Source organism: Emydura macquarii, unplaced genomic scaffold (assembly GCF_026122565.2).
Source record: "Emydura macquarii macquarii isolate MOO-44397 ecotype Brisbane River unplaced genomic scaffold, CSIRO-AGI_Emac_v2 contig_1253, whole genome shotgun sequence".
Taxonomy (NCBI): Eukaryota; Metazoa; Chordata; order Testudines; family Chelidae; genus Emydura; species Emydura macquarii.
Window position 1 is genome coordinate 33,915,471 of NW_027131390.1, and position 19,263 is coordinate 33,934,733.

The following is a 19,263-nucleotide window of genomic DNA, read 5'->3' on the forward strand; positions in this document are numbered from 1 at the left end:
TGATGATTCAAACTTCCCCCTTGTGCTGCCCTGCCAGTGTGCCTCAAACCTGAACTAGGATAACTTCTCATTCTGGGAAGAAGAGATCTGTTTTATGGCTCATTTAGTCCTCCGCCACTTTGCTGGGCCTACCAAGGAGACAACCAATGGGCTTCTGTCTACCAGAAATGGGATTTAAGTAGTTATCAAATGGTAATGAGTTTAGATCACTATCAAGGTAGGCCAGATTTTAAATGGTGACCTACAGATAAAAGGCTTGGTATTCGATCCTATGAGGCATCAGTCACTCGGGAGCCTGCAGTGGGATGTAATCTTTGTACAGGTGCATTATCATGTGGCAGGGTAGGTGTATTCAGGCTTTTACATATTTCCAGGTTGAGGCAAAAGGAAGGTGTACAACTGCATCTATGGCCCCAGACACTTAACTGCCCTATTTCTGTTTCTATAGGGGAGGAGGTGGAACTGGTATCTGGAGTATCTGTACATGCAGGGGTTCCAAGGCCTGAAACTCTTCATCGAAAGCAGCATCAATCGTGTTTCCCAGATTTCCCAAACCAAGTCGGGAAACATGCAGGTGTAACAAATTGGTTCATATGGATCCTTCTGATTGTCCAGACCAGGAAAGCAGAGTATAGCAGGCCCTGCCTCTGACACCTCTTGTCTAGGGGAAGAAGTAGACGGAGCAGCTAGTCATGTTACATTTTGATACTGGCACCCCCTGAAGAAAACAAGGACAAAGAGAATGGTTGAACTGGCCTTATTCAACAGCACACTGAATCTGGCTGTCCCTACTGAACTTCTGTGATGTGATGCTGCTGCACTTGTGTCCTGTGCAATGTCACTTTTCACTATAAATTTCCTCATACTGGAATGTCTACTTCAACTAAGCGGCGAACACTTCTGCTTTTTTTAGTTCATTATGGCACTTAGCATTGCTCTTTCACTTACAAGTGATTCCCAACCTCTGGTCTGTTCTGTCTCCCTCTGCAGTATGTAATGAGGAACACCGTGTGTGTGCATGTGTGCGTGCACACGCACCTTTCTAGAGTACTGTATATATGGAGTCAGGGGACTGTAAGGAACCTGCTGAATTTTCTGTGGTGGTATCTATATATACTGGTTTTGAGAGGTTGTAACAGGCTGGCCTAACTAACCCCTTAGATTTTGCTTTCAGTATGAAAGCTCCTGAGGATGCTTTCCTCTTTACCACTGTCTAGGACATTTTCGAATGGCAGCTGGAAGATTTAGTGCCGAAGTTCATGTTTTATGGATGCTTTGAGCACCCGAGGGGCATTGCTAACAGCTCACTATTTTCTAGTGACAAAGCTAAATGCAGTTTTCCCTTTTGTGCTTCTAGCAATGTACATAACTGTATATTATATATATTTATATTGTGTAAAATATTGCCTAAGTGCCACTGCAGAGGAACTCTCTTGCAAAATGTTTCTTCCTTTCCACGCTTTTTAAAACTCTCATCAGTTAAAAGAAACTGAACTCCATTTCCCCAGCTGGATATTTTGGGTGAACTTCCTGCTGGTGGTCAGGTAAAGCAGGGTCAGGACTCTTCAGCAACTTCCATGCTCGGGAGAGGGGAAAGAACGCTGATCATGGTTCCAAGTAACTTGGTCAATCTGTGTACTTTCTTTCTGCTTCTGGAAAGGAGACGCTTCAGAAATGTTGAGGTGTCTTCCTTTTTCAGGAATGGTTACCAGCACATAGTGACTTGTTGCCTCTGAAAGATCCTGCTTATTCTTTTGTCTCCAATATCATATTAGCCTTGGGTCATTCTGTTGCAGGCTAATGTCCTTGCTAATAAATTCTTATGCTCAAACAGTTGGTCTGAAAAACGTTTTTTACTTTCATCAATGGCTATGTACACCAGCCACATATCCTTTTGGTCCTCAGTTTGGCTCCTGCCAGCCAGCTGGGGCCTATTTTCCCGGGGGGGGGGGGTGAAAAGGGGTGGAGAGAACCTTTTTGTTGAAGGACTTTCAGAATAACTTTGACAGAATAAACTTTTATTAGAAGCTAACTAGTGATGTTTTGAGGCCTTTTTTTCCCCTCCTGTGGGGCATAAAACTAGGTCCCCTCATGGAGCCCTAATAGGAAAAGACACTTCCTCATCCTTCTTTAAAGGGTAGCTCATGGCCCAGAATGGATCCTAGTGACACCCTCACTGCTCCAGTATCCCCTCAGGTGGGGCTCTCTTACCTGGTTACTGAACTTTGCCTGCAGGTCAGATCTGGAAAGCATGGGGAGAAGGAAATTTCATTTTAGGAAGACTATGTAGGCATTGGACTGGATTTCAAGTTACAGGATCAGACCCTCAGCTGGTATTTATTGCCATAGCTCTACTGACTTCAGTGGTGCTATGCTGATTTATATCAGCTGAGCATCTGATCTGGTCCCTGGTTTGGAAGCCAAGAGCCCCTAACCCCTCCAATGTCAGGCATATTGATCTGACCAAATGCATCTGGAAATGCAGATGCCTCAGACTATCAGACTGAATTGATTTCTGAAGCCATCTTAGCTCAGGATATCTGCGAATTAGAATTTTCTGTTGTGGGGAGAGGCTTCTATTTGTGCGTTGTCTTTAATTCAGTGGGTTCTCATTCCTTAGCCCGTGCTGGCCTCTCAGAGCTGGTTGGCCTGTTCTGAAAGAGTTAACAATTTCAACCTGTTTTCTGCTGGAATGAAGAAACTGGTTCCTCTGTGTTCCTGCTTTCTATTCTCTTGTTGGCCTACTTCCCTGTGCTTGCATTTTGCATTCCTAATTCTATGAATAAATCAGGACCCAAGGATTTAGAAGGTGGCACAGCTGTAGCCACTCAGAAAATTGAACCTCTGAGGCTTGGATAGCAGCTCTAACAACTGCCAATGTGTGTGCTCATGAAGTCTTCTAATGGCATGTAACTGGTACCAAAGGACAACGATTAGTGCTTGCTTCAGTACCCATATCAATTGAGTTAACCCCTCGCACTTGCTTTAACCACCATTTCCTCCTGCTTCTGCCTTTGTCTGAGTTAATGCTCCGTTATAAACCCCAGGGCTAGGTAGTAACCTCCTGCACACTGTGACAAAATGATTTATTGCTGATCTTTGCCCACAGAACAAAAGAGAAGAATGAAGATGTTAATTAGGGGATCAACCCAGCTGGTCAAGTGTCCTACTTTGTCCACACAAAACGTTTGCTACCCAGGCCAGCTGCTTGTTTCTGTGGTGAGGCAGCTTCTGAGTGGGAGGGGTGAGGCGGGTTCCATCTGTTTTTCAGCCATGGGAGGCACATGATCTTTAAAGAACAAAGAGCAGAAGCAAGCTCGCTCTTCATGATGATGATTTTGAAAGGTAGAACAGAGTCCTGGTGCACTTCTTCCCTCTAGAAAAGCTCAGCTCAGAGCTAGCAGTACCTGGCTCTTTTTTAATGCACTGATTTTCACGCAGTGGTTTCCAGCTGAGTAGGCTGAAGGGGGAGGAAAGTGGTTTCTCAGATCACGCAACCAGCAGCTGGTTCACTGAAGATTAGAATTCAGGTTCTTCCCAGTGCTTTTACTCTAAGCCCTAGACACTGTGGTTTCTTCATATTTGGCTTTTCGAAACAGTTTACATATATAATAAAATCAGTGAAGTTCTCGAGATAATTACTGGTCTCTGGTGCTGACTTTTGCTACCAGACATTATTTTAGAGAATCGTGAAGGTAATGGTGGTGTGGATCCAGCAAAGGATTACCCAGGAGCTCTATAACAGCCCAATCCTGCAGTCAACTGCACATGTGTTGAAGCATGTGGGTAATTCCGTTGACTTCAGTGGGATGGACTTACTGTGCAGAAGTTAAGCATGTGCATCAGCAGTTACAGGATTGGGCTCAAGGCACTGGAACAGACCTTAGGAAACTTCGGTCTGTTTCCTGATTCTGCACAGACTTTTTCTATTTTTGGGCAAGTTGCTTAATTTCTCTGACTCAGTTTCCCCAACTGTAAAGTGGGGACGGTACTTTCCTGCCTCGTTGGGGTATTGTGAGTCTTAGGGATGTCTACGCTACGTTTCAAAACCCATGAGCCTCGGCACCCAGGTCTGCAGACTTGGGCTCCTGCTACAGTGCTAAAAACAACTGCTTTGAAGCCAACCCCCTTCCCTGGACATCAGACCAAACACCAGCCCAAGCTATAATGTCTGCGCTGCTGTTTTTAGCACTGTAGCACGAGCCCCACTAGCCCGTCTGGAGACCTGCACTCTGAGACTGGGTGCCGCAGATTTTAAAATGCAGTGTAGATATACCCTTCGTGGCTCAAGGTAAAATTTCCAAACGCGCCTAAGTTCCATTTTCAGAAGTGACTCAGGCACTGAGGAGCTTGTGTCATTGAAGGTCAATGGCTTTTAAGCTTCTAAGTCACTGAAGTGCTTTTTGCCAGTTTTACCCTCTAGGTCCTAATACACTTGAGAGCCTCACCTAGAAGTGTACTGTTAGCGGTGGTTCCCGACCTTTTTGACTCGAGGGCCACGACTATAATTTTTACAACCCTGAAGGGGCCAGCAGTCTCTGCGAGCAGCCCCTCACCCCCCACTGCAGCCAGAGGGAAGGAGTTCAGTGAGGAGGATCTCCCGTCCCCTTGGCTGCACAGGGAAACTGTGCGCTCCACCTGCGTCCCTAGGCAGCGGCTCCCTTCTGCAGCAGACGGGGAGATCAATGCTCCCCTCCCTCTGGCTCTAGCAGGGACCCAGCGCCTAGGGTCCCACACAGAGCACTTTGCCATGCTCCCTGCTACAGCCAAGGGGAGGGGAGTGCTGATCTCCTGTCCCCTTGGCTGCAACATTGCAAGGAGCCTGCACCAACAATGCACTCCGCCTGGGTACTTAGACAGCAGCTCCGTTTTGCAGCCAGCGGGAGGGGAGCTGCAGGCCACTTTTGGCCCGTGGGCCACAGGTTGGGAACCACTGCGTTAGAATGTTCCTTGTATTTATTTTTCATGTGTAAGTTGCACTGTCACGCTGTTCAGGCTGCTTCCCCCTAACGGCTAGACTTTTAGCAGGCCTAGCCTGGATGTGATCTCACTGGGAAGAGACTGATCTCTAGGGAGGGGCCAAGAGAAAGCCTCAAGACTTTCTGGGGCTGCAACTTGGTGCATTATACATGCATCACTAAGCAGTTTCCTTTCTCTTAGGGCACCTCTGTTCTGTGTCTAACTGAATTTCCAGCAGCTCCTGTGTGATGGCTCTCCTTCTCCTGTGTACAAAACCCAGTCAACAGGCAGGGAAATGGAAAGGCACAGCATAAACATATTGACAGCCTTTGAAGAACAAAAAAGGGCTATGAAAGCTGTCTGTGCTCCTCCTCCACCATTGTCAGCTCTCTCGTCCCCTGGTTTATCTCCTTTCTATTTCTCTTTGCCCCCCTCCCTTTCCTATTGCAGTCCTCCTCCTCCCCTTCCTCCCGTATTCTTGGTTGCTCTCTGCCTTGAAAGGATTATTCCTCCTCTCTGCAATCTTTCTCATTTCTGCCTATTCAGTAAGGACCGTTGGAGTGGTTATGCTGGAGCAATCACAAAGGGAGCCAGCTGGATTTCTGAGCATGGGTAATCTGTCTGTCTGTATCTGTTCCACCCCAGTAAAGTGTCACTAGAAAGGACCCCATTGGTTTTTTTCTAAATGATTTAATAAAAAGTGTTTGTCAGGATAGAATCAGCACTGGGGGATTCCCTTTATGTATGTTAGTGCAGGGGAGGGAGGGATATCAATTCAAACAAAATAGCAAGAATCTAGTGTGTGGTGTCTGGGCAACAAGATTCTCCTCGGTCCAAAGTCAGAACCGCCCGTTCTATTTTCATTCCTTGCCCTGGAACAAGGAACTCTTTGTCCTCTCTTACTTTCAAACATGCCTGCCTTGCTACTGTTCTGGAACATCAGGCAGGTTCAGATCCTTAGGTGTGAGAAGTATACCATTCTCAGCTGCCTCTCTGTCGGGTGCTGAGCTACTCTGGGCCCAGTTACTGATGCTGTGGTGAATGCTCGGAGAGGAGCACCTGCTGCATCAAAATTATATGTAAATTCCCCGATGCTGGATGGGGTGGTGGTGTCAATGTTTTCACATGCATACTGCATCAAAAAATCACTCAGACCCAATTTCAGGCACATGAACGTTCTCCCTAGGGAACGGCTCTCTGCACCGCTTCTGCCATTGACCCATGTTGTGTTACTTGGGTCCTTTGTGTTCCCTGCATTCTCCTTTTCCAGAGGAATTGTCTTTGGTGCTTGTATATGGTATCTGGAAGGATTCTCGAACCTCTTTCTCCCCTGCAGAGACTTGTAATACTTCTTCCTATTGCAATTTGCTCACTAGATTTCTTAATTCCTCAAAATCTTCTTGGCTGGAATCCAGTACCTTGGACTGCTGTGGTGAGCCCTTCCTTACAATCCTGAATTCTAGTAGCTCATGGTCGCTGGTACCAAGTGTCTCCACTATTCTCACCTTCTCAGTCAGTTCTTCCCATTGCATTGCTGGGTCAGGTATCTTCCATGTAACTTAGGAACCTGTTATCATGTATGTTTGGCTGTACTGCCTGAGTATGTTCTTGTGATTTAGCCTACTTCAAGAATGGGTCCACAATGACTGAGTGAAGGGAAACTGGCGCCTTTTGGAGTAATAACTATACCAAGCTCTTATATAGCATATTTAATGGGTAGATCTCAAAGTGCTTTACAAAGGACATATCAGTATCATTATCCCATTTTACAGATAGGAAACTGAGGCACAGGGAAAGTGATTTTCCCAAGGTCACCCAGCAGGTCAGTGGCAGAGCTGGGAATAGAATCCATGTCTCCTGAGTCCCAGTCCAGTGCACTCTCAATGGACTGTTCAGAGTTCTGCTGAGTCACAAGCTAAGGACAAGAGATGAGATTTGAAGAGGCCGTAGAGCTATCTTTCTGAGCATTTTGTATAGCACCCTCGCAGTAGCATCTCTGCACCTTTTCAGATAACGGAGGCAGCGTGGGATAAAGCTCATCCACTTTGAGGAAGGCTGTTACTTGAGAAGCATAGGGAATGGGTTGGAAAGGCTGGGTTCAGGGGGAGGCTGGCCAGTCCTTGGAAGACTGAACCAAGCTGGGAGACTGAATTCTGAAGTGGAAGGAAGCCCGTGAAGATTCCAGAAGGTGACAATGATGCATCCCCTCATCCATGTAGAAGCGAGGAGAAGGAGAGGCAGGACTCAGAGGGACCATAAAGGAGGCAATCGCAATATGAAAGGAGGTGAAAGAGTGAGCAAGTTTCAGCAAGTAGCCATCTGAATGTGTCTGATACAGGCGTTGTTTTGGAGGTGGTAACCTAACGATGGAGATGTGGGAAGCAAAAGATGTTTTGAAGTCAAGCTGAATAAAGCAGTAGGTGAATTCTGAGCTGAAGATAGGGATGCTGATGTTCTAATTGCTGGTGCTGTTCACAGTAGGATGTTAGTAGGGTATCAGCTTTAGTGTTACAGATATTCAGTCATTTGAAGAAAACTCCTGCAAGTAAAGAGTAAAGGAATAAAGACTGCAAAAAGGGGAGACCCTAGACTTTAGGCCCAGTTGAAACTAAAAAGCCTTGTGCTGACATCTTCCCTAGTGCAGTGGTTTTCAACCTGTGGTCTGCAGACACCGGGGATCCACAGACTATGCCTAAGATTTCCAAAGGGGTCCACACCTCCATTCAAAATTTTGTAGGGGTACGCAAATGAAAAAAGGGCTGTTCTAGTGTGATTCTCTACAAACACTGATTGTTCATTTGCATTGGAGTCGTGCCCTGTATTTTGCAAATTGAGAGGGGGGGTGTTATTTAGGGGGGTCCTAATTCTGATCTCATTGGGGTGCATTGGGATTAACTTAATTGAAATTAATGCTGTTATACTGTGAAGATCACAATCAGGTCCCGCTTTGACTGTCATTGGCATGTCTGATGAATTTGTCTTGGTTTGTTTTATCTGCTGTATGTTCACATGTTAGTTTTCCTCTGGAACATAAGTGTTCCTGCATATTGATATGTATCAGTGTGGAGTGCATGTATTTATATCAGGTTTTCATGTATGTGTGAGATGAATACTTGGTGTTATATAGCCATCAAGTTGTCAATGGATTTGTATCTCGTTTCTGCTATTGATATCTTTTTACCATTTACAGAATAAGAAAAGACAGATCCTTGCTGATCAGGAAAGGTTTGGAATAGGCAATAAAGTATCTTTCTGAGGTTGGATTCTTGGAGTTCTTTGTTTACAGGATTTCCCAATTAAGTTCTCTCTAGAATGTAGCTCAAACAGAATGCAGCAACTCACATCTGTAGAAGACTAATAGTTGTTTCAAAATACCAGTCTTTTAAAAATCTTACACTAGTTTCCAGTAAAACTTTGCATTAACTTTAAAGTTTTATTGCTTACATAAAAAACACTTAATGCCTGCCTAACCTATGTGCCAGTTCTGAGCTTGTCTCTCTTGTTGCTGGCTGAAGGCTGAATTGATAGCCTATCACCTTAAATCACTGGGTGCTGAGAGCATTTTGTAATTGTGCTTCCCAGCTGTGAAGCCTACTTTTCATCTGAGGTTCTCAGTTTGTATCTGCATCTCAAAATATATTGAAGCAACAGGAGTTTGCTGCTTTTAACTGTCCTTAAATTGTTGATAATTTAAGACAGTTGTATTGCAAAATGCCCTGCTTTTGAATCTTTGATGGATACTATATAAATGATTTGTTTCTCCATGCTGTTGTCTGTGCATGTCTAGCTAGGAGTGTACGGATTGACATGTACTCCACATGTTTATCCATGATGTCATGACTCCATCCATGAAGTTCTAAGGGGAGATGTTTCTCCATATTGTCATATCTCACTATATAATTGTGGTCTGTCAAACACCTGGGTGACCCTTCTAGACCCAGTTCCTTTTTTTTTTTCTGTGCCTCTGAACAATCTGTTGGTTCCTGACACACTGATGAATCAATAGGGAACATAAGATGGGAAAGGAAGGTTGAATGCAGCATAATGGCCCTGGTCTGAATATGATTTTCCAGAACACTAAGTTTTGTTGCATAACGTTCCTGCTGCTGTCATGAAATTAACAGAAGCTATTGAACAGCAGCTAACAGACGAAGGTCTGTCTGCCAGTAGATATATCGCTCTCTGTTCATTTGATACATTTAGGATGAAAAACTGCTTTACAAGCCAGGACAAGCACCATTCGATCTGTTGCTGCGTCCTTAATTGTCTCAGTTGTGGCTAGGCAACACAGTTCACATGCTATTTATTTTAAGATGCTTTTTCCCTTTTCCAAATGTTTAGATGAGCCTTATATTTACCCACAGCACAGGTGTAGTGTATACAGCATGGGTGTGCCTCACTCCTGATTAGAGCTGGTCGGGAATTTTTTCAGTGAACTGTTTAAAACCCCAAATACCAATTCATTGAAACCAAAAGTGTTGGGGTTGGTTTTCACAAATCTCCTAAATTGAAAAATTACAAGGGAAATAAATATCAAAATTCTCTGTGTCCCGTTTCCACGTCTTCATAATGAAAAGTTTTGGAGGTTTGAGTCAAAATTACTTTCCATTTTGAAATTTTAGTACATTTACACTAAAAAAAATTTTTTTAAGAAAAAGACCAACACTGAAATGAAGCATTTCAGAATTATCAAAACACTTTGTTTTGGTTGTTCTAAACTGCAATTTTTTTTTTCTTCAGATTTTGAGTTCAGAAAGTTTTGAAACTTCAACTGCTCATCCTGATTCAGGACTGGACGTATTTTTTTGCCATCTTGAAATTTTCATGGAACAGGAAGCCCATTTCCTGCTCAGCTCTACTCCTGACCTGGAGGGCTCACCTCAGAAGGAGAGGGGACAAGTCTCCATGGCCCATTCAGTTCCTGGGGTCCTAGTGCTGAGACTGGCAAAGTTCGTAGCAATTCTGAGATGCGCACTTTGCTCAGCGGGAACTGTGCTAAGACCTGTCGCATTTATTTCACAGAACATTGTAACAGCTCTGCCACTTCTCACCCTGGATCAGATTTAAACTGGCGATTTAAAGGTGAAAGGCTTCCTATCCCATTAACATCCCCATTTCCTCCACACATTGGGAGTAAGGGCTTCTCTGCACTTAATGCTACAGCAGCACAGAATTCTTCCAATGACCATAGTGCAGCCCACACAGGGCTTAGGACAATTTAACAACACCGCAAAAGGTGTGGATTTTTCATTTCCCTGACCGACATAGCTAAACCGACCTAATTATATTGTGTAGACCAGGCCTAAAAGGAGAGCTAGTTCTGCTGCTGGGGTCCTAAAACTATAGAAGAACCAGCTCTTAACTCCTGCAAGCCCCTTTGTGAACATTTCATGGACCTGGTGTTGAGTGGACTAGGGGCACTGTTGCTTTCTGCAAGTGTCCCCTGGCAAACACAGGAAAAATTCCTCATTGCAGTGTTGTAGTTTGTTGGTACCAGGATATGAGAGAGATGAGGTGGGTGAGGTAATCTTTCTTACTGGACCAATTTCTGTTGGTGAAAGAGATAAGCTATCAAGCTTTACAAAGCTGTTCTTCAGGTCCAGGAAAGAGATTGTCACAGCTAGATACAACACGGGACAGATTGCTTAGTATGAGAGGTGAACACATGTTGCCGGAGACTATTTAAGATGAAGTGGGCACTTAACATCCCTGCAGTTATAAGACAAAGAAGGGTTAGTGGGTTTACAGATTGTTGTAGTGAGTCATAAAATCAGTATCTCTGCTGAGTCCATGATTTTTAGAGTCTAGCAGAGTTATGAATTTAAGCTCCAAGGCTTTTCTTTTGAAAGTGATATGTAGGCTTCCTTTAAGGATGAGGACTAACAGGTAAGATATGGAGTGATCACTTTGTTTGCCCGCAGGTCTTTTATCATTTTTCTGTGTGAGTTCATTTGGGAGCATAGTGATTGTCTGGTTTCACCCACATAGTTATTTGTGGGGCACTTGATGCACTGGATGAGGTACACCACACGTTGTGATAGGCATATGTAGGACATGTGGATCTTGAAAGGTGTGTTGGAGGGCGGGGGGTACTGATCATCATAGCAGTGGAGAGATGAATTATTAAACAACAGTATAATGCTTTGAAATCCTTGAGTGGAAGGTGGTAAAGAAGTGCAAAGTGTAACTATAACTATTTGTGACATAGGGGCACAGATCCAAACCCCACATCTGATTGTGGATTCAGCGCTAAGTTAGCAGCTCAGCCCCTCTGTCTCTAGGGGCTGAATCCAAACAGCACCAAACTTGGCAAAGTTTGGGTTGGGATTTCATGCCCCAAATTTGGGATTGTTGGACCTGTCTAATTATTTTCCTTTTGCAAGAGGAACAGGAAATGGGCCTAAAACAAAATGATTTTTTCCTCTTTGAATTAAAAATAACCAAATTTTTACTGAAATTATTAAATTTGTGTAAGGGTAAAATATAAAAACCTAGGTATGCTGCTTTATTCCTTAACCAGCAACTTGTCTAGCAATTTCCAGCACACACACAGACATATGTACCTTAAAACAAAAGCTGCCATCCCAGAAACACTGTTGAAAGGCATCAGCAGGCTGTAGGGAATGTATGTGAATCCAGCAGTCTGTCAGGTCTCCAGAGGTCAGGCTGTAGTGCCTTTGTGGGTGTTTGTATTTCTCTCTCTCTATCTCTGTGTGTATTTTGTCTCCTCCTTCCTCCGTGTGCGTCTCTCTTCCTTTGCATCTCCCCTCTTCTATTCCTTCCTTCCTTCCCTAGATCACTATCCAAGGAATCTCCAAAGGTCCAGGCACTTCACAGAACTGTCCTTGGTGTGCTCCTGAATTGCCCAGTCAAGGGTATCTCTGCCTAAGGTTGGAGAGATGCTGTTACTCCTGGTGATCTGATTGCATAGCAACACAGCAGCACAGGATGGTGGAGGAGGAGAGACAGAGAGTGTGCACACAGCAGCGCTGAGCTTCAGCATGCATCCCTGTCACAGGGACTTCTTTGCTGATTCACAGAGGCAGCCCCAGTCCCTGGCAGTGGAGCCCAGCTGCTGCCTTCATTTCAGACCTGACGGAATCGGAAGGTAGGCCACAGATAAATTGTTTCCTAGCCAAATCCTGGCTCTACAGGGAGAGGGAAATTACCAAGGTATGGTTAGCTTCAGCGATGTGCTGTGTGTGTGTGTGTGTGTGTGTGTGTGTGTGTGTGTGTGTGTGTGCGCGCATCCGTCTGTCCACAGCACACTGTCTGTATGTGCGTCTGGGGAAACTTGCATGGAAAAGAAAGGGGATGGGGGGTGGGGGAGAGAGAGGCAGCCAAGACTTTGATTCCACAGGCAGGAGCTCAGGGAATGGTAAGTAGATGCAGATTCCTGAGAAAAACCGTAATAAGCTTTGCAATTATTTCCAGCTTTGACTCTTGTAAATCAGCAGTTTATTTACACTGACAGAAGCTATCTGCCCAGTTGAAGGGCTGCTCGGATCAGGGCATGGTGGCCTTCTAGCATTCTCCTTCAAAGACTAGCCTGCAGGGCAAAGCAGAGTCTAAAGCCCTTTTCAAGTAGGGAGCTGGGATCAGACAAGAAGCAATAGGGACTCTGGCCTTTCGTTCACTTCCTCATTCGCTCTTGCTGCTGCTTTTATAGTATTTTCTTCTTCCACCACAAGCTTTTTCCAGCCCCTCCCACTTTTTCTCCTGCTCCCTTCTTCTCCCACTAAGGACCCATATTGCAACTATCATTCTTCTGCTTGCAGCCGGCCAGGACTGCTTCCGGAAACAATCAGTTCTGCTCCATAATAGTCTAGAAAGGACATGGGCCGCTTCCTGCTCTCCAGAGTGGAGCACTCACCTTCGGCCTTCTTCCCAGTCCCAGCAGCCAAGACCTGGGCACTGCACGGCACTGCAAATGATTATTTCTAGTGGCCCGGCCCAGCCCAGCCCAGCCCCCGTTTCCAATCACCCCCTGTTTTTTCTCACCTACTCCCTTGCTTGGTATGGCAAAGGTGGTAGTACTGGCAGTGCGTTTACTACCTGTCAGGCCTCCTTGCCGAGAAGCGCACACGGTGCCACTGGAGCTGTGGAGAGCCGTTGAATTGCCCTTGAGTTTTGAATGTTGTGTTGGCGGTTGGGGAAAGCGGCTTTTGACAATTTGTGGGTTTGGGGGGGTTTTAAGTTTAAAGGTTTGATTTGGTTTTTTTAGAAGTCTGTGTTCTCCTTGTGCCCCACGACCGGGTCCTTCACATGTCAGCTCCCCCGTCCTCCACTAGTTAATCTCTCCTGAACTGCTAGAGTTTGCTATTCAGGTAGTCTTTGTGTTACCCGAGGGGGGATCCTTTCCCTGAATATCCAGTTCAAGGCCTTGGGGGTGCTGATCCCCAAAATGCACACGCAGTGCCATGGGGGGTTTCCATTTCTTGGCAGACCTGTTCTGAGTGCGCACCACTAATGCTTTGGGGCTCCCATTTTGCACTGGTGCATGTCAACACCCAACACTTGCAGGTAGTGTGTTCCTTTTCCTGGCAATGCATTGTAATGCCACGCAAGCCCCTGGTGATGCACAAGTGCGTAATGGGCCCACCTATGCAATATTGAATCGCTTCTTATCCAGTGGGATAAGACCTGTGCCCACTTAGTTATTGCATGCTGTGTAATAGAAGGCTTTGTCCAAATTTTCTTTGTTAACCAGTAAAAAACTGGGACAGTCTTTTTCCAGGTCACAGCCTAGGACATATAAACCTTACATATTAAACACTGTGTAAAGTAGAGATGATTAAATATATAGCCAGTAGCACAGCTGATCACAGAGGGCAGGACAAGAGGCAATGCATTCAAACTACAGCATAGCAGATTTAGATTAAATCTCATGAAAAACTTCCTAACTATAAGAATAGTAGGCCAATGGAACAGACTGCTCAGAGAGGTTGTGGAAGCTCATTCACTGGAGTTTTCAAAAGGAAGATGGTTAGCCATCTGTCTTGGGTGGTTTAGACTCAACAAATCCTGCATCTTGGCAGGGGGTTAGACTAGATGACTCTTGCAGTCTCTTCTAACTTGTGGATCTATGATTCTGTGATCAGACTGGAATACCTCTTTAAGATGACATTTGACCATCAAACAAGGTTAGGCAAAATGTGGTGCTTAAGGGGTTAAGTGGGTTTCAGTAAAATAAAAGATCGAAGTTCTCTACAGTGTCCAGTGAATTTCAGACTACACTGATATTTTAAAGAATGCTGTGTACAGGGCCTCTGTTTCAGGCTCGGTGCTAATGCTAAAAGCACAAAGGCGCTGTGGTTAATCCTGTGTAACAAAACAAATCCACTCCTCAAATGGCCTGATTGTCATAGGTGTGTGAATATCAAGCTGAGTGCTTAAGAGTAGAGGGTAAATTGCTTGGTCCCCCTTCTTTTACCATGTCCTATAAAACAAGAATAAAGTTGCACTTACACATTCTGGGAAAAGAAAATAATACTTCATGCAGCATACACTCCGCCTACGAAATTCACAGCCTCCCAAGGCTGGAGAACTACATGCTGTGGTTGGATGGCTAAGAGAGCTTGGGTGATTGTGTGGCCAGTAATAGTCAGTGCACAAAAATGTGTGTTAATGCAACATTAAATGGGTGGTGCATATTCCAGACCCTCATGTAAGAGTCATTCCTTCCCCTCCAAGAGCACAGGGAAAGAAGAGTACAGAGTGTCTGAAAGACAAGACAAAGAAAAGACTCAGGATAGCTTACGTAGGGAGAGGAAGCATGGTCTCGTGGCTAAAGAGTTGTACTTGGACTCTAGAGATCAGTGTTCAAGTCTTAGTGCTACCACAGACGAGTTGTGTGCTTCACTTCCCCAGTCTGTAAAACTGGAATAATGCTTCCCTTGCCTGTCGTATCTACCTAGATTGTGAGTTCTTCAGGGGGTGACTTTCTCTGCCTAGCACAAGGGGACCACAGTCAAGGTTGGGTCTTCTAGGTGTTACTGTAATAGAAATGATTACTGAGTCATACAGGAGGGTGAGAAGAGATTGGTGAGGAGAATGAAGTAGGAAAGCTGGGCTTAGTCAAAGTGGGCTTTAAGGAGGGAGCAGTTTGCCCAACTTTTCCAAGCACGGGGAGGCACAAGAAAAGTTGCATTTAACCTCCTCCTAAATAATATGCTGTGAGTTACATAAAGCCAGACGAAGAGGAACAGTAAAGGCTACATGGTGAGAGTGAGAGAGTGTGTGTGTGTAGCATGGCCTAGTTAACGTTGCTGTGGGAACACTAACTCTTCTGCATTCCCTGACTTCTGAGAGTGCAGTTTCTCAGCCTGGGTGTTGTATTAACAGAATGTATTTTTCCCATGGGCAGTTGGGGGGAAAGAGAGCCTGCTTCTTCAGGAGGACCCTCTCCTTAGTGTTTGCCATATACACACCTAGATCCTCCCCACTGGCCCCCTTCCCTGGCCTAGGGTCTAAGGGCCTGATCTTGCAAGGTGACGAGTGCTGTCAGTTCCACTGATGTCAGGCCCTTCATCTCTTCATGGGATGAGGCCCCAAGTTTCATTCGTTAGATGACCCAGCCCATGGAATGTGGCACTGGGGTGATACCAGTTGCATCAGAGGTTTCATTTTACTTTAATGGGGGTCCTTTGCACATTAAATGTTTCAATGCATGTGATGCAGGGGACTTAGATGCTTAATTAAGTTAGGGAAAAGGAGTTTTCTCCTGTCTGAAGAGGAAGGAGCTACAAGTTCCTAACAACCAATTGTCCCAGGACACGTCTGGTGCTAGGCCCGGTCACATCCCATGCATGGGCATTGGCAGCACCTCTTCTTTTCTCCCTCTGTGGGGTGGGGTTCCTGTATAGGGTGTTGTCTTGGATCTTTTCCTCCCTGCCCAGAGACAGGCAGAGGTGTGTGTGACATGGGGGACAGCGGGTGGTTCTACTCCTGGTTTGAGAGAAGGTGGAGAGAAGACCAAAGACACCCACTCCAGGAAGGAGCTCTTCCTTACTTGTAGACCCGATCCCTAGGCAGCAATGTCTCCTCTTTGTCTGCCATCAGTCCCTGACCCCAGTGTTTCAGGAGGGAATCCTGCTGGCCCTGGTTCCCAGGAACAAGTTACTTACTGCATGTCCAGTAGACAACTTTTATTCTGGAACGAGATGCAGTATTGTGAGTCCAGCTGTTTCAACTTGTTCAGGATCCTTTTAAGATGTAACTAAAACTGCAATGAAAACTCCTCAGCTACATATACATGAACATATAATTTGAACTTTGAAATATCCTCAACTCTCCTTCCTTCCCCTTCTGAGAATTCACTTATTCTTCCACTGTGCAGTAAATTAGACCCAAAAAAGGCATTAACCCTTGAAGCAACGGAGCAAGTATGTATTTGTATTTCTATTGCTATAACTGGATAACAGCTGAGAAGCCTGATCTCAAACATTCACCAAATAAATTGTTCCCTTTTAGGCCAAAACCCCAAATTGCAAGTTTTAGTCTCCAAGGGACATTTTTGAGGAAGTTAGTGATAGAAACACTTACTTGGCCTCACCTGCAAGCTATGCTATGAAGTTATTGTGTCTTCAGTGTGCTAAACAAGTTATACAGAGTCTGAAGTCCAAAGTTTGGATCCAGAGCCAAGATCCAAACTTCCCCCAAGACTGAAGGTTTCTTAATCTAGTTGGCTATAGAGCTATGGACCAGCTGCAAAGTTTGTCTCGAGATGAAAACTTCTCTGAAATTTGAGAGGGTTTGGATTTGGGTTTGGTTTAGGCCCATTTCTAAAAGTAAGGGCAATTAAATCATGTGCTTCTGGGTGTAAACTGATGGTCATAGAGGTCAGGCACGCGGTTTGCAGAGGGATGGTCTAGTCACCTTCCTCCCAGATGTGAGATTGGACTTTTGCCGGAGGCAGGATGCCAAAGGAGATGGAGCAAAGGTCTGACTTCATTCAGCAAATCTACCTAAATGCTGCCACTTGAGCAAATCAACCAATGCTGCTGAAATGGACTTCTGAATAGAGGCAATTCTGTAGACTTGATTCCCCAGTGAAGCAATAATCCATATTCTAGAGTTGGAGGCAGAACTGATTTAGCAATGGCTATTAGTTTCTTTTGTCAGACTGCTTTTCAGTCAGTACAATAGGCCAATCTCTCCATTACTGATTCTGAAACAGGTGCAGCTTGATAATCAAAAGGAAAAATCTGGGGGGATTGGTTTTGTCTTTTTTTTAAAAACACCACCATCCATTTTATCTTGAAACCACTTGAACGCTGCACCATTCTGGCATATAAAAGTAATACCAAGACCTGCACATGACTTATTTCTCAGCAAAGAGATAATTGTGATCTCAAATATGCCTGATCACTGAAGTTGTAAATGCATTTTGAAGTCCTGGTGCAGCATCATGAAATGCATAACACTATTGTGTGCACATGGTTTATGCTTATTGTACTGCAAATGGGGGAAAAATTGGCCAGTTTCTGCTGGGGTATGAGGGTAGGGCCGGCAATCAGCATTCTGGGGCAGGCCTGCACCATTGGAGAAAAGCCCAGCCAATATTATATGAGGATGTGCACTTTAGGAAAAGGGTCAGTTGTAATTTCCACTGGGAAAAGCTTTGCCTTGCATTCATGTATGTGAATTCTTACCAGCTCCTATTCACACAGGTGTCAGCATATTTCCCCTCCTGTTCTGAAAGGCACACAGGGGAACCTGCTTGTCTCACACCCAGATGGGTTCACCAGTGCACCTGCTGGGCTGCATACTCTCCTGTGTCCCTCTCTGCAGGGCCAGAGGGAATACTTTATGGACGAAGTCTCTGACTAGGAGGTGGAGGCTGGAGATGTATGGGAAACCCTAGTCACACACCCACAGTGTGTCTCCTCCTCCGCCGCCCATCACCAGTAGCATGGCATGCAGATGGCTACTGGGATGCTTCTGCACTCTGCGACCCCGCTGGTGGGAGTCCAAGCCCAAAGAATGATTAGTTAGTGCTGCTCTGAATAGCATTAATAGGTGCCTTTTTACCCAGTGCCCCAGGAATAATACAGGGAGGGGATTTTATACCAAAGGCCGAGATGTCTTAGTATTCCCCAGTGCATGCACTCCTACACAAACACAATGGGCTCAACCATTCTGTGCTCTAATGTGGCTGCAGGTCCAGGGTCCTGACCTCTGCTCCATCCCCAGGGATGTACTGTTATCACTTCACTGCACAGAGAGGGCCAATGTAGATTCCCTTGGGTGAGATAAACAGCTGCTGATGGGTGAATATTTATCTCCCTCTCCACCATATGGGTCTGGCTCTTCTCTTGGGAGCCTATCTGACAGGATGAGGGGAATTTACTGCGAGAGCACAAGCAAGACAGACACAGCTGTGGCCGGAGGACTTTCTCCTCACCAGGCTATCCAATGCTATCGGAGGCTTTGCAGAACGTGCGGGCTGTTGAGAACCCATCAGAAAGTTTCTCAGTGGTTCAGAGTGGGGCCATGTATGACAGGTCCCCATCCTGAGGGGGGCAGCCTCACTCCTCCTTTCTCACAGACCGCTTTTGAAACACCCCTGCTGCTATGGCTTCAAAGTGAGAACTGGTGGTTGGGGCTATATTAGAATTCCCTTTGAAAACCCGGCTTTTAGGTGGTGGGTCATAGACCTAAGGGGAGTGGGAGAATCCCTTAGCACTGCAGTGGGCATATTTAACCTTGTGTATGCAATACTTAGCCATCCTTCCCCACTTGCCCATACATTTAACCCCATTGATTGCTACACTGCACAGACATGCCACGCATGATGTTCATATTCTTTGTGCATTTAGGCCCAAGATGAATCCCCTCTGTTTGTGATCAATTGGTCTGTTCCTCTCAGGGCACTGGTGCCGTCTTGAGGTTAGAGTTGCAATTATTGTGTGCTATTCCCAGCTTGCCCAGTGATTTGCTTGGGAAAAACATTTAATTTCTGTGTCTTGGTTTCTCCAGAGCTTTCTGTAAAACGGCAAATTAACGTTGTTGATTGTCCAGGGGTGTTGAGCCTGATTTTATGTTTGTAAAGCACGTTGAACTCCTCATCTGAAAAGTGCCATGGAAGGGCAAATGCTAATGATGCAATCTATGAACTTTTCATGTTGTCTGCCTTGATATTGTCCTCTTTAGTCACAGCCCCAAGCCTTGTGGTATCACAGATTAGTATAGTCGTATATTGTGCCTTATTGTAGAATGTTGTCCTTTCTCAGCTGCTTTGCTGCCTAAATGGAAATGCAGGAGCAGCACAATGGCCAGAAGAAAAGAGTGGAATAGGTGAGA

At 45.3% G+C, this 19,263-nt stretch overlaps 1 protein-coding gene across 1 annotated transcript in view; it reads left to right on the plus strand.

Annotated features, from left to right (window-relative positions):
• The window catches only part of CENPI (centromere protein I), a 44,516-nt gene extending 42,683 nt beyond the window's left edge, over positions 1-1,833 (plus strand). The window contains exon 21 of the mRNA XM_067548408.1: positions 449-1,833. Within this exon, the coding sequence (XP_067404509.1) occupies positions 449-580 (132 nt within the window). The 3' untranslated portion in view covers positions 581-1,833. The remainder of the gene's footprint in view (positions 1-448) is intronic.
• Positions 1,834-19,263: the final 17,430 nt, after the last annotated feature.